Source organism: Stegodyphus dumicola, chromosome 4, assembly GCF_044657685.1.
Source record: "Stegodyphus dumicola isolate Sdum_Otavi_A_Nest chromosome 4, ASM4465768v1".
In the NCBI taxonomy this organism is placed as follows: domain Eukaryota; kingdom Metazoa; phylum Arthropoda; class Arachnida; order Araneae; family Eresidae; genus Stegodyphus; species Stegodyphus dumicola.
Genome location: NC_140771.1, coordinates 114629241 through 114655551, shown reverse-complemented (window position 1 = coordinate 114655551; position 26311 = coordinate 114629241). Strand labels below are relative to the sequence as shown.

At 34.7% G+C, this 26311-nt stretch overlaps 1 protein-coding gene across 2 annotated transcripts in view; it reads right to left on the bottom strand.

The window, feature by feature from the left end:
- LOC118204812 (transcriptional regulator ERG homolog) overlaps nucleotides 1-26311 on the bottom strand; it is a 59422-nt gene that overhangs the window by 17771 nt on the left and 15340 nt on the right. The window contains exons 2-4 of one of the 2 annotated variants that reach the window (XM_085815344.1): nucleotides 25654-25749; nucleotides 7017-7070; nucleotides 6671-6724 (exon numbers count right to left, since the gene is read on the bottom strand). In XM_085815344.1, coding sequence (XP_085671470.1) covers nucleotides 6671-6724; nucleotides 7017-7070; nucleotides 25654-25749 — 204 coding nt within the window. Of the gene's footprint in view, nucleotides 1-6670; nucleotides 6725-7016; nucleotides 7071-25653; nucleotides 25763-26311 lie in introns of those variants that run through there. The other variant, XM_085815345.1, reaches the window with a different exon arrangement.

The following is a 26311-nucleotide window of genomic DNA, read 5'->3' as shown; positions in this document are numbered from 1 at the left end:
AAATCTGTCCTCGTCTAAAATCTCATAATGGAACAGTTCAAAGTCCTTGAGATGATCGCAGTTCACTGCTCCGTTAAAGAAGTTGGTATTGATTTTTTGGATGAATTTTTAAATCATTTTGTAACACTTGATTCCGAACAAAATAATGTGCATTCCTGATGATTCTGAGGAATTTATTCTGCATTTTCTGAAGCTTTTGTATGCCCTTCGTTATTGCAGCCGTTTGGAAGGTGCGGATGAGTTAGTACGCAGCCGTGCGGATCAATCCTAGTCATGCATAAAGTCCCAATCACATTATGTTACGACTACGAGGGACTTGACGTCGAAAAGGACAATTCTCAGAACCCGCACATTTCCAAAAAAACCACGTAGCTAGGTGACCATTTTCACTTACTACAAAAACTTGAACGCCAAACTAATCGATTACTGCTCAGATTGGGATCATGTGATCCTTCAGAAGCAGATTTTTCGTCTGATTGGCTGATCTCTACGCGGAACAGAGCTGCAGCCGAGACATTTTCGGTGAAGTTTAAAAAAACCCCACATATTCGCTACATCCTTTCCGTAGCTAGGCGGGATTTCGCTTCCAGCGGAGCTGTTTTTTCTAGGAATCCTCCCGTTTAAACCAGTGCTACTAAAATCTCGTTTCTCAGAAAAGTCCTGTCTAGCAAGGACCGTCGCTAGATGTGATAATCTTTTAAGAAGTCTTCAGTCTAACGACTTTTACTTCTATAATTAACTTGTGTCCTAAAGAAATAAAGTTCGTAATTTCCAGGAAATTCTAGGAAAACATCTTTGGCATACACTGTGATTACGATAAGTAGTCACTTGAAAAGCAATTTATGGCATACTTCGTAAACTAAGCTACAGAATTGGAGTTGCAGTCATGTGATGTGGAGAAGCTAGTAGGAAAACAGCGAGATCGTCGTGTAAATATAACAAAATAGTAATTCTTGAAAATTTCTTGAGTAAATAGAGTAAAACATAAAAATACTCAGTGCACGTAGTAAGTAAAATCCAAGAAATAAGATGAAAGTAAGTCCCAGTTGAATTTATTGTGTTCGTCCGGGGTCGAACTCACAATCTCGTTGGTCTAAAACACAAGGCCAAGGTCTATCCTGCTTGTCTATTGAGCTCTAAGTGGTGAGAAATCTTATTACACGAAGAGCTGAAACGCATGAAATGTAAATTCAATCTTGTGGTTTTTGCAGTCTATGCTTATAAATTTGGGTATAGGTCTTTTAATTTAAAAATAAGCGATTTAAATTCATCTAGGTTGTTAATACTGGATAGCTAATTTTTTTCAGGTTGAGGAACATCTTTCTTGTGATTTAATACGTCAGCATAGGATTTAAAATTATTTTCCGTAAATGTAAGAGTGCTTTCAGTGAATTGAGGAAAATAATTTATTGTTAATAGCTTCTGCTTGCTATTTTTGAATTTCTTGCTTGGATGTTTCGGGCAGTCGGGGCTAGTGGCGGCTTGGGAACCAGCGTACAGGACATATTTCGCTGGTATAACGTTATTCCCTTTGATGGAGCGTTCGTGCGAATTATGATAATCCGTCTCACACATCTTGGAGTATTAAAGCATGCCTTTTGAGTGTGTCCGTAGGGCTGGCACCAGAAGCACTGCACGGACCCCGGTCGCTCTTATATCATACAGTTCTGACTCTCATGTCAGCAATGTGTGTAATTTGAAATACATCTTTGCCTATGGGTGTTTTTGTGTTTCAAGATAAAAAAACAGGAAGTAACGTAAGTACTTCATCCCTCATCCTCTTAAGTTGGTGGCATTTAATGACTGTTATGCTGTGGATTTCAATTTCCTATTTTATTTCATCTTTAATTACGATTATCAAATTCTTGTCGCTATTAAGTAAAACGGTATGGAAAGGAATTTTTTGCTTCTCTAATGTGCTTTACACTAGGCGAAAGTCTTCTTTACGCTTCAGTTGAATTCTCAGATTATCTCCATCGATTCTACTCTCTAATTTTGTAACTCTAAGGTTTGCTTTGATATGTTTACGAAGCTCATGCCAATTAATTTCCTTTTGCGTACTGGTAAGATTCGGTATTTTCCGATGCGGATCACGTTTGTACTTCTTAGTAGCGGGTGCTTCCTTATTACCTTGTTCCATTCCATCGTCTAAGTTTTCGCTGTTATTTAAAATTTCATATCTAGAACTCGTGCTCAAAGTTTCGAACTCTATCGACAATCCACTATATCTCTACGTGAGCGTTTCACTCATTTCGCTTTTTCCATTCGGCGTCTTTTTTTCTGTGACATCTCTTGTGGGTTTCCGTTCGAGGCATTACGGACTTTTACGGAGCTTTCATATTTTTTCCAGAGTCAGAGCTTTCATTTTCAGAAGTTTGCGATAAGCTGTGGGATACGGCATCCCTGTCTGCAAAGTTAATCATCATCATACTCAGCTGGCAAATTGCATAAGCAGAAAAGTCATACTTACAAGGAGAAGAGCATAAAATAAAAACGAGCGTTTTCCTAGTGCACAAATGTTCGTCTTGCCGTTTGCAAAGAATTCCGAGTTTTAAGTTACGCTGATTAACCGCTAATATTGTACAGATGGTACGACTTGTTCCGGCTCATTTGAGATAGTGCAGCATGACAGTGGTGTATCCTTGAACAATGGTTTTCTAGGAGAGTGGCGATGAAGGGTGCAGTAAGGGACCTCGAGACATCACGGGCCTAGGCAGTGGCATAACGTAGTTTTGAGTTTTCGTTCCCTCATTTTGGGATAGCATATTTTTGTCTTGTGGTGCAAGTACTGAACCAGGTTACAGTGATTATAAAATTACAAACGAATACAAACGTAGGAAAAGTTGCTGAAAATTTAAGTCCTAAGAGTTTCGCTGCAAGTCCAGCGGGAGTCTTAGCACATTAAAATCTGACTTGTCAAGTAGGAAAATTTTGGTTATATGCGAGCATGTGCGCAGCGAAAGGTCTAAGATACCTGTCCTTATTCAGGAGCTCGTAATGAAACTGACTGACTGTCTGACTGATAGGGTACTGCCGAGAATGCCGCGAAATGTGCGGAGTGTCCCGCTTAGATGAGAAATTTTGCCAAAACGGTGTATCACATGAAACTATCCTAACGTGAGAAGTAGGTCTAAGATGGGGATAATCGAAACATCGCAGGTATGAGAAACAACCAATCGTAGTAAAGATATATAGTCAAAACAGAAAATAGTCAGCACACGAAAATACGCTATAAACAGTCATAATGTAGTAGGTAATACTGCGAAAGCAAAAGGTAAAAACAGTGAAACAGCGAGAAGCTATAAGTGAAATTTATGTCCACTTCTCAATGGGGTCTAATTAATCAGGGGGGAAAATTTGAATCACAGACAAGGTGCGCCGCCAAGGGGCTAATATTCCTCTCCTCTTCCAAAATCTCGTACATGAAGACGTTAGAAGAATTCATGTGCTCACACTTTATAACTTTAGCGAAAAATCCCCTATTGAGTTTTTTTAGGTGATCTTCGATCGTGTCCACTTTCAAGTCTCTGTGGAGTGTAGCTTTGCTCACATGAAAGTGAGCATTTGCAATCAGTCGAAGCAACTTATTCTGGGTGACCTGTAAAATATTTAAGTCTTTGTGGAAGGCTGCCGCCCAGGCCGGTGACGCATTAGTGATGATAGGCCGGATAGTCGTAAGTATATGTCTTTTCTTGCGCAGATCAAGATGCGAATATTTTTCCAGCAGAGGGAACAGACTGTTCATGATGTGATCAGTCCAACTAAGTCTTTCGTTAAACATGATTCCCAGGTACTTAGCCTTACTGACCTGAGGAATCTTCTCGTTAAAGCGATATAATTTATTTCTAAGAGGAGTCTGTGAGCATCTTCTGCGAATAATTAGTAGCTGGGATTTGCTCGCATTTATTGAGATACGCCATCAGGTACACCATTTCTCGAAACAGAGCAAATATCCTGGAGCTTCCTTACTGAGTGGTTCGCATTTGCGGACTTAACAGCCAAGGCTGTATCATCCGCATAGCACCCTAGGAACAGTGGCGTAACTAGAACTCTAGGGCCCCTATGCAAAAACAATTCTTGGCCCCCTAATAAATTTACAGTACTAAGCTCCTCTCCCCCCAAAAAATCGAGGTTTCCAGGAGCCAACATTTTGACAATGATTTTTATAAGATTAGTATTAATAGTTAAAAATCTGATATGGAGACGCATGACTTCCTTGTATCGCCTATTCAATTATACACACTTTTTGCTGCATTTCATTTAAAGTTATTTCCTCGAATAATTTTAACTTAATTACCCGATCCCTCAAGGCAAGTTGAAAATGACATCAAAAATTGCAAATTTTGAATTAAATATCCCGGTCAGTTTTTGTCGTACGGGAGTCGAATGAAAAATTAAATTTCGTTACATGCGATTTTTTTTTAAATTTGACATAGACAAAACATTTTTCGTCATTTAAAACACTTCTGTAATGTGAAGATATGACTACAACCAACGACTGTGGTCGTGATGTAATGGTTAGTCAGCACATTCATATCGATAGGTTCGTGTTTCGAGTCCCGACCAAGGCATTGCTCATTTTTCATCTTTCCTGCTTTCAAATAAAATCCTAATGACTTTACAATGGCGCCCGAACTAAAATGGTGGTGGATGATGATTCTCCACCACCAGGATTTGGCGAGTGGGTCCCCTAATCTTCAGTCGCCCTTTAAGAGGGGGAGTATGTAAGGCATTTCTCCCGCCTTCTTGGAATGCCTACGTGGTATAGTGGTCAGCACGCTTTGCGCGTATTCTAGAGATCCGCGGTTCGTGTCCTGGCGATTGCATTTCTCATTTGTCTCATTTTGCTTCTCCTGCTTTAAAAAAATACCTAATGTCTCTACAACGTGATATTCTTTCAATAATTTGACATCAGGGAAAAAAATAGCTATGTATGCAACCATTGTTACTTTTTACTAAAGTTATCTGGATTTAATTTCCCTAAAACTAACTGAAATTGATTTCGTCTCTCACAGATTTTCCCCATATTTGATCAATACAGTCATTTGCTTCCCAATTTTTCTGTTCAATACAGCTTGCGATATGATGAGAACTTCCCTCGCGCTTTTTTTTTTTTTTTTTCCTTATGGGTAACGTTTGCCAGTGCTGTATTCCTGTTGACCACATCTGTCCTTATTTGAAATTAACCAACATGGTTCGCAATAGTCTTTGTTAAGTTCAAATGAATAACAAAGCAATTTCTGTCTATATACAGAAATATCTGTATATAGACGGTGTATATAACACTGAATTCAGCATTTTTTGTCTGCTTCCAAGAGCCCCCTTACTGTGTCATATGACACAGAGGGCCCCTGAAAATTTAAAAGAAGATGGATTCTATCATATATATACTATATAGTATTTATAAAAGAGTCCATCGTCTTTTAAGTTTAAACATATAATGTAGTTCAGCAGGACATTCAAGGGCTCCCCTAAGCCTTCGGGCGTTTATGCGACGGCATTCTTTGCATACCCTTATTTACGCCACTGCCTAGGAAGTGATTTGAGTTGATATGCGCCCTAGGAAAATCCGCCACATAAAACAGATACAGGACGGATCCCAAAATGGACCTCGTAATGATACTTTGATGCTTGGTCGGTATACTGGCCTGCCCAGCAGGTGATAGTGATCCCTACTCCTGCTAGTTATTGAAAAAGTCCCATTAGGGCCTGACTTGTGATACAACCGTAAAGAATATTCTTCAAAAGAGACAAGTACCTGACGGCCTCGTAATGAAAAGATGCATACCTGCATCATCTCCAACATCAGCCGTGCATGCGCAGTGCTTTTGTTCCTGGGCAAGCCCATTATTATAGATGGAGGGTGGTATTAATGTAATGCCTCTTCAGTGTATATATTTCGTATAAGAAAACGACTGCAGCTTAAAATATTTATTTTGAAAGTTACATGGTTTTTAAGTGTTTTCTTTATTTTGTTACAATGTTAAAACTAAAAAATTCTTTGTGTGTATAACTTTGTAAATACGTTTAGGGTTTTAATGGGATTTGTGCAAAATATTTTCATGTATTTTGATTGGTGTTAAGGTTTAATTTTTTTTTCCATTCAAAATCTTTTATTTCCTAATCAATTGTTTACTAACTGTTTTCCATTACTTCTGGAAATTAAGCTTTAATTTTGCATAATTGTTTCTTATGTATGTCTATTTTGCTGACCGATATTTTAATTTCTGTACAAGCGCCATGATAGCTGTCATAGATGAGGATTCCTCTTTATTCATTTATTATTCCTTTTAAGTACAAATATACATGTGTACAAGACTGATGAGCATCTAACTTAGTAGATCAGCTGTTCTGTTGATGCAGGGGGAAAAAAGAGAGAGAGAAAGCTTTTCTAGAAAAGTTGTGTACTGAAATTTAGAATTTTTTGAATACTGGATATGGTTCTAAATTAGTTTCATTGTAAAAAGAAAATATAGAGTTTCAATTTCTAGTTAAAAATAGGGGGTAGAAAAAATTGAAAAAATACTGGACCTTTATTTCAGTTGAAATTAAATTAATAAATTTAAATATTTATTATTTGACCTTGTTCTTGTTCTATTTGCAGTTTTCTTGAATATATTTACTATTATTAAATATTATTCAATAATCCCAATAAATAACTAAAATTTACCTTGGGAAGCTAGTCGACTGCTTGCAGCACTCAGTAACTGGTAAGGATCTGTGACTAAAATTAAAAATAATATTAAAATGTTCAGTAATCATACATAGGTAGTTCAAAAGCTTTTAACAAAAAATAGTGTTGCAAAACGGATATAAAATAGTTAATTTGTCTGCGATATTATGCGAATTATCATTCAGTACGTTTCGCTTGCTGTTTTTATTCTTTATAACATAGTTATTAAAATGTGCTAAGGTGAGAATGCATTTGGTTTTCTTAAACGAAATCATTATACAGTATAATATATTTAACTAAATAAAAATCTATATGTATACTTAGAATGTAAATAACTATTCACCTTGAACTTGAGACTGAGAATCTGAAGCTTTGGCAGCCAACTGACCTGCAAAACCTGAAAATGAAGATATCACTTAAAAATGAGAAATATAACAAATCTTTACCTTTTCATTAGAAATATTATAAAAGTTTTATCAAAAACGTAAGTCTTGCTATATAGATCCTATTTAAAACATTTTACGTCTTATGGTAATTTATCAAGGTATGTATTTTACAAATGATGTGCGACATATAGTTAAACTGGTATTTTGCATACATGATTTTGCGAATCATGTGAAATTTGTGATGAGCTCTTCTTGCTTGCATGTACGTTGACGATTTCTAGTTTAATTTTCTAACGAATCTGGTTTAAGAATTCACATCAATTTAGATTTTCTCTCGCCCTCGATTGCATATATATCTCTTTTTTGACGATAATCGGCCACTGTCGAGGATTTCTTGGCACCCTGAATTGACGAGAATTTCTTTATTAAGTCGAAAATAAAATAAAGTTAGTCATCTCAGAAATTAAAAGCATATAAAACTTCAGATTAACGAGTGTAAGAAACATAATACACTCATGTCCATAAATTAAGGATAATTCGGAGTCAGGCGCAAATCGAACTCTAAAGTAAATATATCACCTGTAAAATCACTACATACATCTCTAAGAATCATATGCAAATTTCAGGAAGTAACCAGATGACACCGACGGTACGTCACAATGACGGAAATGTAAGAGAGTGATATATAAGGAATACAGGCAAAGAAGTAAAATTGTTCGCAGGCACTTTATAAGCATTTCAGTGCAATAACCGAATAGTTATGACACAAGAGCGCATTTGGAGGATTTTTTACGTGGTAGAATTATCGGCCGTCTGGAATGTGGGCCTACCCAACTGGAAGTATCAGACAAACTTGGAATTGCCAAGAGTGTCATCTCCAGGCTTTGGTAACGATTCCAAGATGATGGTAATGTGAGTAAACGTCACAGCACAGGTCGCCCCCGAATTACAATGCCGAATGAGGACCGGTATTTGGCAGTTACTGCCAAAAGAAACAGACGGAGCACAGCCTCAGACCTGTCTCGTCAGCTCTCTTCAGCCACTGGTACGACAATTTCAAAGTAGACCGTGTACAGACGCTTAGGGCAGATTGGTCTATATGCTCGTAGACCTGTCAGATGCGTTCCACTTACTGCAACTCACTGTCGCTTGCGGTTAGCCTGGAGTAAGGAGCATGCATTGTGGACACCGCAACAAGTGGGCTTGCGTGATGTTTTCCGACGAGTTCAGGTTTAGCTTGCAGTCTGATTCTCGTCGGACTTTCATATGGAGAGCTCCAGGTACCCAGCTACCACCCACCAAGAAAACATCATTGAAAGACACCGTTACGGTGGTGGAGTTCTGGCAACGCCGAAGTGCTTGTTGCGTGGAAAGTGTGTGGCTAGTATTTTAAAGACTTTTAAATCTGTGTAAATTGCTTGTGTTGATTTTTGAGTGTGTTCTTTGCATTGGTTATGTTCTCCGCTATCAAGATATATCAAGTTTCGTGCAAGAAAGTGCATATTTAAGTTTTTATAAGTGTTTTTCGAAATCGACCTTGCTGAAACGCCCACCTGGCATGGTCGGGTAAGTTTATATGCATTATTCGTTAAATATTGTGTGTAAATATTATCTGATTGAAGAATTCTGTTCGGTATACTTGTATCTTACTGTAATATTAAATCTTATCATGCACATTTATTGAGATATTGAACTCTGAAAATCTTGAGTGTACGAGGCCTAACGTGGAGGACATTGTTTACATTGCATGTAGATGTTCGTAAAGTATAGGAAAATCATTTGGTGCACCATTATATGAAGAATTTCTGCCCGGTGGAAGACAAGATCCGAGAACGTTTTGATGCACTGGATTTTCTGGTCTTTCCGCCCGCTGGTCAATTTGTTCAATTTGGATGCCAGAACTTTAGTTTTTACTTTAAAAATTATTTTGAAGTGTTTTAAGTCTATTTTATTCTTCAGAATTAGATTTTTTTGAATTTTATTGAGAATTTTAAGAAGATATTGATTGAGCTAAATGTTCTTATATATGTTTTAGTGTTTTTAGTGTCTCCCTTACCGCAGTTGTTAGAATTTTATTATATTACTCTTATTGTCTATTTTATAAACATGGGTGAAAGAGATAGTGAAATGTCGAATATAATTAAAGAATTCTATAGGATTATTGATGAATTAAAAATGAAGCGAGTACCCAAGGATTTAATTTCTGAGTTAAATGCTCAGGTTGAGGCAGTTGTGAAATGGGCACATACGTCTACGCTTAAGATTATGGAATTAGATATGCGTAAGAGTAGTGAGGAGACTCTTTTAGAATTCAAAGAGGAGATAAAACAAATGATTGATGAAAGACTGGATAGTAGGAGAGATAGAGAAGTTGATGATCAAAGAAATAATGATAAAAAGAAAAACAGTGAAAAGAGATCTAGGGCTAACGATTTGATTATAAGACCAGTTGATAAAGATGTTGATGTCTATGATGAACTTAATGCTGAACTCCAACCACAGGATATAGGTGTTAAAAGTTTTAATACTTTTAGAAAGAAAAATGGTGATATGATTATCAATTTAAAAGATAGGTCAGATATACTTGCTGTTGAAAAAGCTATTACGGAGAATCCGAAATTAAACACACTTATTAGGACTCGAAGGAATAAGTTTATTAAGCCGAAGGTTATTTTGTATAATATTAGTGATTCCGTTGAAGAAGACTTGGTTTTGAAAAGATTTAATGAATTTTGTGTTTGTGATGGGAAATGTTCGAGATCCTTATTTCGTATTAAAACTCAAGAACATGGAGTTTCACATAGGATTTTTGAGATTTCTGCTAGGTGTCAGCAAGATATCCTTGAAGGGAATAGAGTTATGATTGGTTGGAAAGCATACCCTGTAAAATTATTCATTCAACCTAAGCGTTGCATGAACTGTCTTAGATTTGGGCACACCAAGAAGAATTGTAAGTTTGAAAGGGTTTGCTCTGCATGTAATGGTAGACATGAGAGGAAAAATTGTCATAGTGAAAAGAAAGAATGTATCAACTGTAAAGAAGCTTTAGATAGATATGGTATTAATGTGGAATATGACCACGATACCTTTTGGAGAGAGTGTCCCTCGATTATAAGAGAGAAAAAATTTATTCGGGAACATTTAGATCTAGAAACTTGAGGTGATTTAGCTTCTGCGGTGGGGAGATTTTGATTTTGATTTTAATTTAAACTTTTTATTTATTCCTGTGGCTACGAATTAATAATTTACGGCTTTTACATTGTGTGAAATAAAGACTTTTGAACTATTGTGTAATTTATTTCTAAAAGAAGACTTCTAGGAAAGGATATAATTGAAAATCTTGGAAGAAACTATACCCTTGCCTCCCAGGTAAGTTCAGGATAATTATTGCTGATTTTAACTGTATATATCGTTTTTAAACTGTATATATTGGATTTTAAATTATAATTATTATATTGAATGGTTTTATTTTGGATCCTTTTAACTATGCACATTTTAAATTGTAATCTTAATCATTGTAATGCTGCGGCATGCCGGCTCTCTGCAATAGATAATATTTCTGAGGATATCCCTGATATTGTTACAGTTCAAGAACCTTATTATATTGGAAAGAAAATGGCTTATATTAAAAACAGTTGGAGGACCATCCATGCAGATACAGGAAGAGCTGCTATTGTTGTCGTAAACCCTGGGATTGAATTCATAGTTAAACACGCTTCTGATATTATCGTTGCCATTGAAATACAGAAAGAGGGAAGGAATTATGGTGTGATTTCAGTTTATTTTCCCCCTGTGGAATGTTTGAATACGTATCTTTTAAAATTAGAAGAAGTTATATCTGTTTTTAAAGACAGTTTTATTATTATTGGAGATTTTAACTCAAAGAATTTTATTTGGGGGGCTAAGAGTCTTGATGAAAGAGGGGTTTTAACTTCAGATTTTATCATTTTAAATGATTTGATTTTATTGAATAAAGAAAATTCTAGACCCACCTTCTCTTCTGCATGTGGAGATGGATATACGGATTTGGTGTTGTGTTCTCCAAATTCTCTTATTGAGAACTTTGACATGCAAATATTGGAGGAAAATTCCCTTAGCGATCATAACTATATTTTGATAAGTATAAAGGATGTTAGTATTAAAGATAAGAGGGATATTATTCTGTCAAATAATGTTAAAAGAATTGATAGATGTTGCGTTAAGATGAGAAGGTTTATTTTTGAGATTGAAGACCGTATTGTCAATACGAAGGATGCTGGGGAATTTAATGATTTAATTTTGTATATGGAGAAGCGAATTGAAGAAAGAATGAGAAGAGATTTAAAGTGTGAGATACGACAAAGTAGTGGTACTGCTTGGTGGAATTATGAGCTGAATACTCTTAGAAGGAGAGTCAGGGCTATCCGCAAGAGTTGCCAGGTGAAAGACTTGGATGATGAAACTAGAATACGAAGAAAAATAGAATATAAAAAATGTTTGGCTTATTATAAAAAGAAAATTAAAAAGGTGAAGGGTGATTTCAGAAATAGGGCTTTTATTCAAGACAAGGAATATTACGAAGGAATTTTTAAGGTTGCTACGAATAAAATTAAGAAACAGATTATATTACGAGATAGTGATAATAGAGCGGCTACGAATGTAAAGGAAGAATATTTGAAAATTGTTAAAAAGACACTGAATATTGAAACTGATGAAATTGATGATCCTGATAATAATGGTGATAACTTTGGTAATGACGACTTGGATGGTGAATTGGACTTTACCTACGAAGAAATTAGGGAAGTCATTTTAAGTCTTAGAGACAGAGCCGCTCCAGGATTGGATGGAATTCGGGCAAGAGTTGTAAAAAGATTGTTTGTGAACTATCCTTCGTTTTTTATTATTTTGTTTAATAAATGTTTGTCTTTGCATGTTTTTCCTATTGCCTGGAAGATTGGAAGATTAATTTTGTTGCCTAAAAATGAAGATAAATATCGCCCAATTTGTCTATTAAAGGTTTTTGCTAAGGTATTGGATAAGCTAATTGTAAATAGACTTTTATATGTCATAAATGATAAACAACATCTTACGGAAAATCAATATGGATTTAGGAAAAGAAGATCTGCTAATCTGGCACTCTTTAGGGTAGTTGATAAAATACGTAGAATAAAAAGTATTGAACATGTCGCGGTTGTTTCTTTCGATGTCAAGGCTGCTTTTGACTCTGTTCGATGGTCCTCCGTATTAAATAAATTATTTGAGCTGAAGATTACAAAAGATCTTTATTTACTTATCAGGGATTATTTTAGTAATAGAAGAATTGTTTTTAAGGGATTTTCAGAAGATTTAGATATAAATTTGGATATGTTTAAAGGCTGTCCGCAGGGATCGTGTAGTGCTCCCCTGTTCTGGGCCCTAATAGTTAATACTCTCCTTGTGGATTTTGATGTTTCTAATGCAGAAATAATTTGTTATGCAGATGATATTCTGCTTATTATTAAGGGCTCCTCTCTGGAAAGAATACAGCATACCTTTATAAAAGTTGAAGAGCAGATGTTGAAGTGGAGTAAATCTGAAAATATTTATTTTAATGTGGAAAAGACTTTTGGACTTTTCTTTCCTAGAGGGGGTGCTAGAACTAGAGCACCAAGATTGAAATTTGAGGGTAAGAATATCCGTTTTCAGAGAAATATAAAATATCTGGGTGTTATTATAGATGAAAAGCTAAATTTTATTGAACATTTTAAATCTATACATAGAGAAACTGATAGAATTTTACATTTTTGTCGTAGTACTTTTAATACAGAAACTTTGCATAAAAAAGCGCCGATACTGAAGAGAATTTTTAACAGTGTTATCTTACCTAAGATTTTCTATGGAATAGGTGCTTGGGGTGCTAGGGCAGGGGAGTTGATCCGCTTGCGAGATAAATTGAATACTTTGCAGAGAAGCTGGATGCTGGCAGTTACGAGAGTCTTCAGGACAGTCTCTACAGAGGTGGTCTGCCTCCTTGCTGGTGTCCCGCCCCTCTCATTCCAGTATAATTTTTATTATAAAAAATTTTTACTTTCGAATAATTTGGTTGATCATATAGATATAAATGAATGTGTTATTAAAAGTGAAGCGTTTCTAAATTTTGATGATGATTGTATTCATCCTAGTAATAAGATTTTGATTCCTTATGACTGTGCATTTCTCGAATGTCAGGAAATGAATATTTTCACAGATGGTTCAGGACTCGAGGGGGGTATTGGAGGTGCGATCGTGGTATTCTTCTATGGAATTGAAATACAAAATTGGAAATTTCGTTTAAATTCTATGAATTCTGTCTATCAAGCAGAAATGTATGCTATTTTTGAAGCTCTCAATTGGATTAAAGGCACATTGAAAATTAGATATAATATAAATATTTATTCTGATGCATTGTCGGTGCTACAGACCCTCTCGGGTCCTGAAAGTAAAAACTCTCTTGTATTTGAAATAAAAAAGACATATGCACAATTGAAAGATATACATAATATTAAGCTTCACTGGATAAAAGCACATGCAGGATATGAAGGGAATGAGAGGGCGGACGAATTAGCTAAGTCTGCAGCTGTGGATGAAAATGTGATTATTAAAAATATCCCAGACTCTAGAAGAAGGGCCACCTCTACTCTATATAATTATGTATTGAACGAATGGAAAAATAATTGGGAACAATCTAATAGAAATTGTGGTTTACTGAAAAATATAAATATTGAAAAGAAAATGAAGTTATATAAAGATATTGATGCCAATCAAATGCTTACGGGACATGGACGCTTCCCTGCATATTTGAAACGTTTTGGATTGCAGGACAATGATAAATGTAATATTTGTAATGTCACTGGAGACTCTATGCATTTCTTTGAGAACTGTATTATTACTGGGAGTGCAAGGGATAGATATCAAAAATATTATAGAAGTGATTTCAAGAAAAATTATAAGAACTTTGTGGAATATTCTAGACAAATTATGAAGATTGTGAATAGCTCAAGAGAAGCCATAGGAATCTATGTGTGAATGGTGTTTTTGTATTGTATTTGCTTGGTTATGTGTTGTCTTATTTTTATTTTCTAACAGTTCTTTATTATTTTATTATGTTCTTTTGTGTGAATGTTTAAGGTCCAGTGATGACATGAAATTCACTGGTCGTATTTATGATTTTGTTTAGTTCTCTTTTTTCTAACTTTTTTGTTACTCGGTTCCTGGGGCTTTTGGTTTCCCGGGATTCATAGTTTAATATTTTATTTGTTTGTTTTTCTTTGTTACTTTTTTGAGCACGGCCGGGTCTCTGGCCCCTCGTTTGTTGTTAGATGGGCCGGCCCTTGTGATAAGTCATATGACCAAGTGTTCTTGGTTGGGTGGGCTGAAGGCTGCGCCCCCGTTAATTCACCGTTACGGTGGTGCAGGAGTGCTGGTTTGGGGTGGAATTCTGTGTTCCAGAACTGACCCGCATGTTCAAATTGGAACCATGACAAGCCAAATCTATTGGAACGTCATTCTGGAACATAATGTACGTTTGTTTCGGGCGCACAGTTTGTGTTTATGGATGACAACGCCCGTCCTCACCGTGCAAACATCGTAAACGAATGTCTTCAATCGGAGGATATCACACGTATGGACTGGCCAGCATTCTCACCGGACTTGAATCCAGTAAAGCACGTGTGGGACATGCTTGGCCGACGAGTTGCAGGCCGTCAACCTCCTCCTACATGTCTACCAGAACTTCGGAGAGCATTGCTTTTTGAGTGGTGTAATATCCCCCAAGATCAGATCGATAATTTGATAGTCAGCATGCCTAGGCGTTGTACGGAATGTATTGCATTGTCTGGGAGACATACAATGTATTAACAATCATACCAACTATGTAATATTGGTTTTTTGTAAATATTTTTTTTTTTTTTTTTTTTTGTAATTTGCTCCAGGGAGAAAAATTCGCTAATTTTTTTAATAGTATCAAACATATAGTATCTTTTTTTGCTCTTTACCTTTTGTTTAATAAATAAGCTTTACAAATAAGTCAAATTTGTTTTGCTTCTAACTCTTCCTTTGCCTGATTTTGCATTATCCTTAATTTATGGACATGAGTGTACTTTGAGAAAAAGTAATGAGCTTGCGTTGTTTTGTAAGTTTCTTGACTTAATGAGGAAAATAAAACTGAAAAATTAAAAATTTAAAAAAATCCTTACTCTAGCTTTATGAAATAATTTTTCATATTTTATTGTGTACTAAAGATGAAACCTTTGAGTTATGCTCAAATAAATCCAAAATAAGGACCCCAGAGTATACTTATCAGTTTTGATTTATTTTTAATTCTATAAATTTCTGCATATATTAAATATATCATAACAAGCACATTAAATATAATCACTTAACTCATTTTTTTCATCGTATATTTTATAGCGTTTAGAAAATCTAACATTCCAAAGATTAAAAAAATTTATTTTATGCCTGCGATTGTGAGGAAGTTGTCGAAATTATACAATTTTTACAGCACGCGGATGAAATATTTAAAATAAAGGGGAAATAAAGTTTGATTACGAAAGGCGGTAATGAAAATACAATACGAATGTAATACAAAGTAAACTTAGAATATTTCTAAACTTCAATAATAGTTATTAGTATAATATATATGCATTTTACAAGGGAAGAAAATTAGTTTCAATCATGTGAGTTTCTTGCAAATATGTGCTGTTTAAATATAAGTAAGAATATTGTGGTTGCCTTGCTCTATGAAATTCTGTGAGTAATGTAGTGATTAAGCAAAATTATTCTCGAGTTCTTTAGCGAGCTTTTATTTATCAGAATTTTATGCAAATTTTATTGTTTCTAAATGTTTGCAACTGAGTAAATAAAAATAAAATTCAATTTAAGAATAGTCTTGTGTACAGTTAAAGAAAAGACTCTGCAGTATACCATTTTATACAATCCTTAGTGCAATTAATAACGAGTTGGGGATATTCGCTTTTAATAAGCTTTTCTTTATTATTGATGACGCGTAATTGAGACTAAAAGCAGAAAATAAAATAGAATTAAAGGAAAGGGTTTTATACAACAAGCCTTTATTTAAAATGGATACGATAATTAATGCAATAAAAAAAGAAAACAGTATACAGTTTAATGGGAATGATAGATAAAATAATTCTGCTTACAGAATTCATCTACAATTTCCTATCACGAAAAATACAGGTGTAGAATGCCTAAACGCATAATGGCTTATACATTTAACAATGCAATTAAATTAATAGAAATTAAAAAAGTTAATAGCTTATACATGTGACAATTCAATTAAATTAAGAAATTTCGCTGTTTAGGAATCCCACGCTTTTATTGTTCGCGATGTAAACTTGTAGATGAATTCTGTAAATAGAATTATTTAATCTGTTGTTTCCATTAATATGGTAAATTATTTTCCTCCTTTCAATGCACTAATTATCATATTCATTTTAAATAAAAGCTTATTGTCCCAAAACTTTTTTTTAATTGCATTGTGTTTTCTGTTTTTTAGTCTCAATTACACGTTATCAATGTTGAAATTCTTAGTCATTATTAAAACACAAGTTCCAAATTACAAGAAAATAATGAAATAAAGAAAAATAACAGAATTTCATTCAAAGAGTAAGGAAATCGCTTTGAATATTCAGTGTCGTGAATTGGATGTAATGACACTGTTACCACGAGCATTTTAGTGAAATGAAAGAAATGAATATCGTTAATTCTTCATTAAGTGCGCCAAGATAGGAAAATCAAAAATTATTTTTGCGCAAAAAACACTAATTTTTTTCCTGTTTGTTTTAGAATGCAACACATTTTTTTAAATGTCTGATCCTGACACCACATTACTTCCTTGTACGCCTTATTAAATCATACACAGTTTTTGGTGTATTTCATTTAAACTTATTTTCTCTAATTTCAGTAGAAATGTATTTCTCATTTATCAATTCAGTTCTCACTTCGCGGAGTGTTAAAAATGCGTAAAAACTCAAAGCATCTTCATTAAAAATTTTACAAGAAAGCATAAAACATCAAATACAGTTGAAAAACAATTTTTACAATAAAATTAGTTTCTACGCAAAAACAAGCAATTAGGCTAACGGTTAGGCAGACAGATTTTTCGGTTCGCAAAATGAAAGTTTACTTTTGGTTCTACTCTGCAAAAAGGCACTGAAGTTGGTTCACCAGCTGACTTAATTCATTATTCTACTAAGAGTTTCAAATGTAAACAAATGGCATCCTCGTTAGGCTCAACATCACCTAAACTTCTAAATTTTCTATAGTTCTACAGCTGTTGCATGCAGATAACCATAAAGGCATAAAACTCTTAACCAGAACATAAGAACAACTTAATGCAATTTCTTTTAAAGCAAAAAATGCACAATTTACCAATATATAAGAATAAAAAATCTGAGCTTATAGAGCTCGCGTAACAGAGTGGGTACATATTATATATTTATATATGTTTGTTTCGGCCGATTGCAATCTAAAAGGAAAGTGCACAACTAAATGTTATAGCAGTCCGTCTCACGCACAAAATTTCAACGTTCTAAGGCTAATCTTATTTGAACAATGCGAGGCACATACATACGGACTTACAGATGGCAAGAAAAAACTCTTCTGAATCCATTTTAAATCCATTTTACAATCCGTTTTGGAAAAAAATATGATGCGGAACACCACATGACTTCCTTGCACGGCCTATTAAATTATACATTTTTTTTTTTTTTTTTTTTTGCTGTATTGCATTTACAATTATTTTCTCGAATTTAACTAGAGATATATTTCTCATTTAATTAATTCAGTTCTAACTTCCCGGCAAGGCAAAAATACATATCACCTCAAAATACCTTAATTAAAAATTGAACAGAAAAAATAAAAAAAATAACAGTTAAAACAATTTTTAAAAAAGGCAGATTTTACTAATAAAATTAGAGTTTCTATGCAAAAGCAAGCAGTTCGTCCAGCGGGCAACAAGACAGATTTTTCAGTGCACAAAACTGAAAGTTTACTTTTGGTCCACTCGACACTTTTGGCCAAAAAGACACTGAAGGCACTTAATTTGTTATGGACTCTAGTAGATAGAATATACCACTTCTGCGCTCACAGACGATGGACTGCGTGGCGCATAGGGGGGGGAGGAAATTTACGGAGGAGCCCGTGTGGGTTGATACGTCACCAACTACGGACCATAGACCTTATAAAAAGATAGACTAACCCAGTGGGCGGGGCGCGCGTCACCGACATGCCCGAGAGAAAGAGTAGGGACGATCTGGTTTACTTTAACACTTTGAAACCTATGGCGTTTGTATCACATAACTGTTTTTAATTATTAAATGTGATACTTTGTATAGTGATGAGATTATGAAAGTCTCAGTTTTTTCAAATAGGATTTAATGTATCTCATTAAAGCACTTTTTACTGCATTTCGCGCATTTTTTTCACGCGTACTTCTTGTACAAACATCTTTACTTCGGTAAAAACTCTAAGCAGGAAATTCATGAACTTAATTTTGCGTAAAAATAAAATTAAATTAAATAAGATTGATAGTACGTGATGCTTTGAAATAAATAAGGTAAAATTAAACAAGATCTGATATTTTTTTTTTTTTTTTAATTTAAAGAAAATTTTCAGGCAGTGATTTTCAAAACTATAATAACATTACAAAACCGTTATTTATTTGATTATATCATCATTAAATTATTAACATTAAAGTGGGTTATTTATTTTAGTAATTTAGAAAAATCGGAGCATAAAATTTTCTGAGAGTAATGAAGGGGAAAAAAAGATAAAATAAAATCTAGAAGCACTCAGATTTTATATTACGCCCAAAAGGAACCTTTTTTAACGTTTTGTGTGTTACCTATACTTATTGAATATCATGTTCTTCGCTCGTAAACCACATTTGAAACATGGCTCGTAACATTTGAAAACAGAATATCTTTAGAATTTCCGCACTGGAGATAAAAATGTTATTTTCCGTATAGTGTTACCATTGCTCGCTTTGAACTCGTTGAGTTTTTTAATCAAAAATTCGTTAAAGTCTTACAAAATATGAAACAAATTAAAACAAATTCGAAATTCGGCCGCCCAGATGCACATGTTCGGGTGGAAGATTACATTATTCAAAATTTGATGGCTCTAGATACCGTCGTTCTTGTCACAGTGCGAGAAACATACATGTATTCATGCAGATTCTTCATTATTTAATTTCTTTAAATATAATACAGGGCGATAATATTTGCAAGGAGACACGGACATTTATAGCTAAAGAGCGCAAAATGCCGCTGCCGCTTCGAACTAATAAATTAAATTAACAGTAAATAAAAAAAATCTTATGCAGAACTAAAAATAAATTTAAAAAATAATCACTATCAAATACAGGCAAAATTAATTATTACGATTAAATACAATTTTATTATTAGAATTAAATGTATAAAAATTATTAAGGAGTCAAAAGTGTTTATCACTATGATGTATTATGAAATACAATTGAAATAAAATTCCTTTATAAAAATTGTGCTGTAATACTCATCTATAATTTTAAAAAAGCAGCACAATTTAGAATTTTAAACAAAACTTTCAAAAATTCGTTTTTAAATATTTTAGTATATTTTACTTATTTACACCAATAAAAAGCATAAAAATTGCAAGAGAAAATTGCTTGTTTGAAATTTTTCTATTAGTTCAGATTTAAAATATTATTTTCTAAAAGTAGTAGTTACAAATTTCCTTACAGCATAGGAAAAGCTAAAAAAATATCCAGCCTTGAAAGCATGCATTAGCTTTATAATTATTTGGAACGTTAATTATGCTTGATAAGTATGCTAAACTTTTAAAAATCAATCTCAGTTTCAAAAATAAAAATACGGAGAAATTCTAATTTGTGAATTGAGGCGCTACAGGCAGCTTTTTCTTGACAATTATACACGCTGCAATAGGCAACCACTGGTAAATTTCTGCAGGTCATCCCTACTGCTCCTGATGTGATCTAGGTGACAGCCGGGAACGCGTCAGACGAGGGAGAAAACCCATTTGGGTTAGTCTATTTTTTATAAGGTCCATGCTGCGAACGCGTCGCATCCTGTTCATGACGTCATCACGCATTATCACCTCGGATTATCTTGCTATTGCTACGTCAGCCGCATGTTTTGCCCTGTTTATGTTTCCATGGCCGCGCTTATCTATTAACGAAAATCCGCCACGTAATTGCAATATGATAGAAGTTTCTAGTGCATTCTTTTTAGTTCAGCAACGACCGCTAGAGGGCAGCAGTCTTACCCGTAGGGCTTTCTGATTGGTTCTTGTGGTTCCTGACGAAGTTATTAAAAATTATTTTTAATTGATTATACTATTTGACTTAATATAGTAGTATTTAATGAAAAAGGTTCATGTATTTACATGTAAATTTCATGTATTTGTCCATTTATGGCATGGGAAACGTGGACGATAACACAAAGCCGTGCTTTTTTGAATCTTATTATTTGATTATTATTTGATCGTATCTATCCTCTTTGTTCATCTGACTGTGCAGCGGAAACCAGCATGTGGCTGGTGGATTGCACATAGGCAATTCTGTTCCAACTTGCTCACACCTTTGTACATCTTCGATAATGAATGAATTCGTAACTTTAAATTTATTTTGTTTCTATTTTAGGTTAAGATATTTTAAATTTCTCATTTCTTTATCTTATAAACATAATTTACGTAATTTTCTTTTCTTCTCGCCGTTAAATTAAATGTACTAATTTTCATACCATATTTTTTATATATAAACATAAGATTTTCTTTTTTTTCCACATTTTTAAATTTTACATTCTTTACCTTACGTTTAACTTGCAAAAGTAATAGATTTTTTAAAAGTAATACGGTTTCACAATTTTAATTTTTTTTTCTTTCTCTTTTTATTTTACAAAAGGTTTTTTTCCTTTCAGTTTAATCTTTCCTTTCCATGTTTTACATTTTTCACTTTATTTGTTTTACAAAAGCTGTACTTATTTTCATACGATTTTTTATTTATTTTTTACGAACTCGGTCTTTTTTCCTATATTTTACTTCAAGAAGTAATTTTTAATTTTTCTTTAATATAAACGTGTTTTTTTAATTCTTTGAAGAATTTTCTTCTCTCATTTCTTTTTTCTTTCTTTTATTTTCCTCTTAAGGTTTTTCTTAATATTTTAAATACTTATTGATGTTACACCTCCATTTCTCGAAGCGTAAAGTTACATATATATTTCTCTGTCTATGAAATTTAAGCTGGAACTTACACGCATATAATTTCCCTCTAGGCTTTCACGGATAATATTTTCTGTAAATTTAAACCAATAAGTGCGATGTTCCTTCCATATAGCTTACTTAACATATTATATTTCTTATTATTTTTTTACGCTACTAATACTTACGATATACAAAACTTTCTCTTCTAATGTATTACACCATACTACTAACACTTAACGGGTGATACTCCGAACTTTCTCTTCTAACGCATCATACTAACGTTTTGAAACACTACAAAAACGTCGCGGATTCTCTTTTACACATCTAATTTTTGTTCAAAGGATTCACGAAATGTGTCAAACAAACGTAAATTTTTAACTTTCTATTTTCCATTTAGACATTTTGCCTTACATTTAAACTTTATCATGTTTTTAAAACATATCGCTGTTAATATTTCGGACTCTTTTTTTCCTAAAAATAAATACAGACTTATACGGATTTTTTAAAGATCTACTGACTTTGAATTAAACCTTCTAATTCAGAAAAAATAAATTTTCACAACATAAAATCTACATGAACTAATATATGGACATCTCTAGCCAGTTTAGTTCAAGTAGATTTCATATTGTGAAAATTTATTTTTTCTGAATTAGAAGGTTTAATTCATTAGAATTAGAAGGTTAATTGTGAAGTCAGTAGATCTTTAAAAAATCCGTATAAGTCTGTATTTATTTTTAGGAAAAAAAGAGAGAAAAAAAGAAATGAGAAATTAAAAATATCTTAACCTAAAATAGAAACAAAATAAATTTAAAGTTACGAATTCATTCATTATCGAGGATGTACAAAGGTGTGAGCAAGTTGGAACAGAATTGCCTATGTGCAAACCACCAGCCACATGCTGGTTTCCGCTGCACAGTCAGATGAACAAAGAAGATAGATACGATCAAATAATAATCAAATAATAAGATTCAAAAAAAGCACGGCTTTGTGTTATCGTCCGCGTTTCTCATGCCATAAATGGACAAATACATGAAATTTACATGTAAATACATGAACCTTTTTCATTAAATACTACTATATTAAGTCAAATAGTATAATCAATTAAAAATAATTTTTAATAACTTTGTCAGGAACCACGAGAACCAATCAGAAAGCCCTACGGGTAAGACTGCTGCCCTCTAACTGTCGTTGCTGAACTAAAAAGAATGCACTAGAAACTTCTATCATGTTGCAATTACGTCGCGGATTTTCGTTAATACACTGGTGTGCAAAAATTAAGGACGAGACGGTTTTTTCAATATAACTTTGTACAAAAGCTTTCCAAATCAACACATTTAATACCGTAAGATCCCCAATACGTAAGGACGTGAGTAATGTAAGCAACACTTACTAAAAGAGAAATCAGAGGGATAAAGAGAAGTTTTATTGAAAAAGTAGCATGGAGCGAAATGCGACTGAAGGCCGAAACATCACTGGGATGGGTGTCCAGCAAGAAACATCCGGTCTTTAATAGGGGATATGATCTCCCCTGACTGCTAGGCAGGTTTCACAGCGTCTGCCCATGCTGAGAATGAGGGTGTCAATGCATTATTGAGGCATTGCTGCCCATTCGTCTTGCAGCGCCAATCGAAGCTCCGGAATCGCTACTGGTGGTGAGGTACAAGCTGCCAAGCGTCTGCCTAGAAAATCCCATACATGCTCGATGGGATTGAGATCCGGAGATCGTGCCGGCCAATCCATACGTTCAATATCCTCACTCTCTAAAAGCTGTTGTTCGGCAGCTACTGTGCGATGACATGGTGCATTGTCGTCCATGAAAAGGAACTGCGGACCCATAGCGCTTCTAAAAAGACGCACATATGGAAGAAGAATCTCGTTACAATAACGGGTCCCGTTGACTGAACCTGCGTCGAAGATGTGAAGGTCTGTACGACTACCAAGCATGATGGCTCCCCAAACGAGAACACCGCCACCTCCATACGTGTTCCTTTCAATGATGTTCGAGGGATGATTGCGGCTTCCCCGCTCTCTCCAGATGAGTATGCGATGAGAATTGCTACTCAGACTGAATTTGCTCTCATCTGCAAAGAGTACTCGTCCCCATTCATTGTCTCTCCAATTCCGGTGTTCCCGGCCATTTCTCCGATGGGCAGGCGTTAGAGGTACACACCGTACAGGGCGTCGTGCAAACAGACCACCACTGTGCAGTCTTCTGGCCACTGTAAAACGCGATATCGGTCGTCCAGTCGCTTGTGTTGCGTGTCTAGCGATTTCTCCCGCTGTCTGCCGCCTGTTTCTTCTGGCCTGTAAGGCAATATACCGGTCATCTGCGGGTGTGGTTCCTCGTGGACGACCACTACTAAACCCCCGGATAGCTGTTCCTGTAGTTTGAAATTGTCTCCAAAGTCGTGAAACGATGCTGTGAGCAATTCCGAACTCTGCAGCCACACTTGTCACACTGCGTCCTTCCTCCAACTTCCCAATGATTCGACCTCGGGTAAAAGCATCCAGATGTCGTCTAACAGATTGATTATTCGCCATTTCTCGCTGAGGCAGCAACTCGGTGTGATTTTAACTGCTATACGGCGTGCAATCTCTTTGCCAGAAATACTGATCTTACACCGACAACATGCTTTATACTACTCAGACACTCCCCCATTACGTCTACCTGCATATCTGCGCATGTGCTACCGTACATCACCTTACTTAATCTCCTGATTGGTCTTTCTGTCCGCTCTGCCTCTTCGTTCAGCTGATATGCTAATTTTTCGACTTCGTCCTTAATTTTTGCACACCAGTGTAGATAAGTGTGGCCATGGAAACATAAACAGGACAAAACATGCGGCTGACGTAGCAATAGCAAGATAATCCGAGGTGATAATGCATGATGACGTCATGAACAGGATGCGACGAGTCCGTAGTTGGTGACGTATCAACTCACACGGGCTCCTCCGTAAATTTCCTCCCCCCCATCCCTGTGCGCCACGCAGTCCGTCGTCTGTGAGCGCCTCATGGCGCAGAAGTGGTATATTCTATCTACTGACGCTGTGCTGAGTCAATATATGGGATAAATTAATAACTTAATGTTAATCCCAGAGTGGATTAAAGCAGGATTTCGTTCGCAATAATAAAAGAAGACGTTATCATTGTTGTTTCAAAGCTTAGTTTCTCTGGATTTTCAACAAATACACTATTCTGCTAAGTTTCAAATGTAAACAAATATGACTGCTATGGTAAAAATATAAACTTCCCACACTTAAACCACTTTTAAATTGCTGATAATTCTACAATTATAACATGGAGGTTAACTAAAGTGATAAAAACCTTAATCGGAAGATAAGAACAACATAATTCAATTGTTTTGAAAGCAAAATATGCACAGTTTACCAGCATATAAGAATAAACAAACTGAGCTCACTGAGCTGAGTAATAGAGTGGATATATATATACATACATATATTTATATACTTTCGGTGCAGCCGATTGGCAACCAAAAATAGAGGTGCACATCTACATGTTATTGCAGTCTCACAAACAAAATTTCAACGTTCTGAGGCTATTCATTTTTGAGTTATGCGAGATACATACATACATACATACGTTCGTACGTACAGACGCCACGAGAAATCTCTTCTGAATTCATTTTAAATCAGTTTTATAATTCGTTTTGGGGAAAAGAGTCTTTTATTCTGTCTTTACGTACAGTTGTCATGCAAGAACATCGTTAAATTGCATTCGATAGCAATCAAGGTGTATATTTTCTTTGAAATATGGTAACTGGAATTTTTCGCGATTACAGTACTTCCTTGACTTCGTACAAGAAAGTAAAAATTAGGGTTAGATGCAATCAAATATTTCACTGACGTAGCACTGGATGTCTAGTTCATACTGACAGAATGAGGAATTCTTCATAGTTTGCCTTTCGGCGAAACCTTTTGAGGAACATTTAACATGACTTGGCTCCATGTAACAATTCGAGATCTGTCAGAAGATTCATTAAAAATGAATTATTGTGCTAGATTGGCTGGGAAATTTGCCAGATTTAAATCCGATGAAAGACTTGTAGTAAGTTCTCAAGGAACATCTTAGCAAAATGGACTCTACGGCAAAAGACCTAATAGAATTAAGAACGCTAATAGAAGTGTGGCTCCGTGCTATAGAAGTAAAACTTATATACACAAGCCTAGTAGAGTTAGTGCCTAAGCGCAATTTAAAGGTCATTTCTGCTAAAGGAGGACAAATTTTCTATTAATTTTATTACTGTCACTGTATATGAACGTTTGTATATAAATTATAAAAGTAATTGATTTATCCCAATTAATTTGCATCCTACAATATCAGTATTTTACTTGATATAAAATGAGACTGAAAGAGACTTACCAGCCGTTACACTGGCAGCAGCATCATAAGAAGGCGTCGCAGCAGTCGCTGGATTCCATGCATTTTTCCGCAAGGCCTCTGTGTACGCTGAACTATCTGAAACATACATTTCGATTTCTTAACATTTACTTTATTTAAAAATGATGCTTTTAGGCATTTAAATTGCATTAGTCAGTTTTCGAATATGAAATTAGTGTAGGTTTATATGTGTATTTATGACTTTGTTGAACGATAAAACTAAGACTATTTTCAATATACATTTGTGATCTTCAGGATTCCAACATGAAGACTATTTACAATATCTTTTACTCACTTTATATTGAACCAGTGGTCACTAAATCATCAGGAATCTTAAAAAACTTAAGAACACCTCCGAAATTGAGTTTTATTAATCTTAATGCTTTATATTACATTAAATTTTTATTAACCAGGGAAAACTTAACATCTGAGAGTTCTTTCAGCTGTATAATTAAAGCTAATGACACATCTTATGCTTTCTGATATTAATTTCACTGCATTTTCAGTAATTTCACACTATATACGAACTACTAAAACACCCTACTAAACTTCCTTGGTCTTATATTAAAAGCGCAACTTTGATAAGCTTGCAACAAAATTGGCAGAGGCAGAGGTAAGAGGAAGGATATTTCGTTTATTG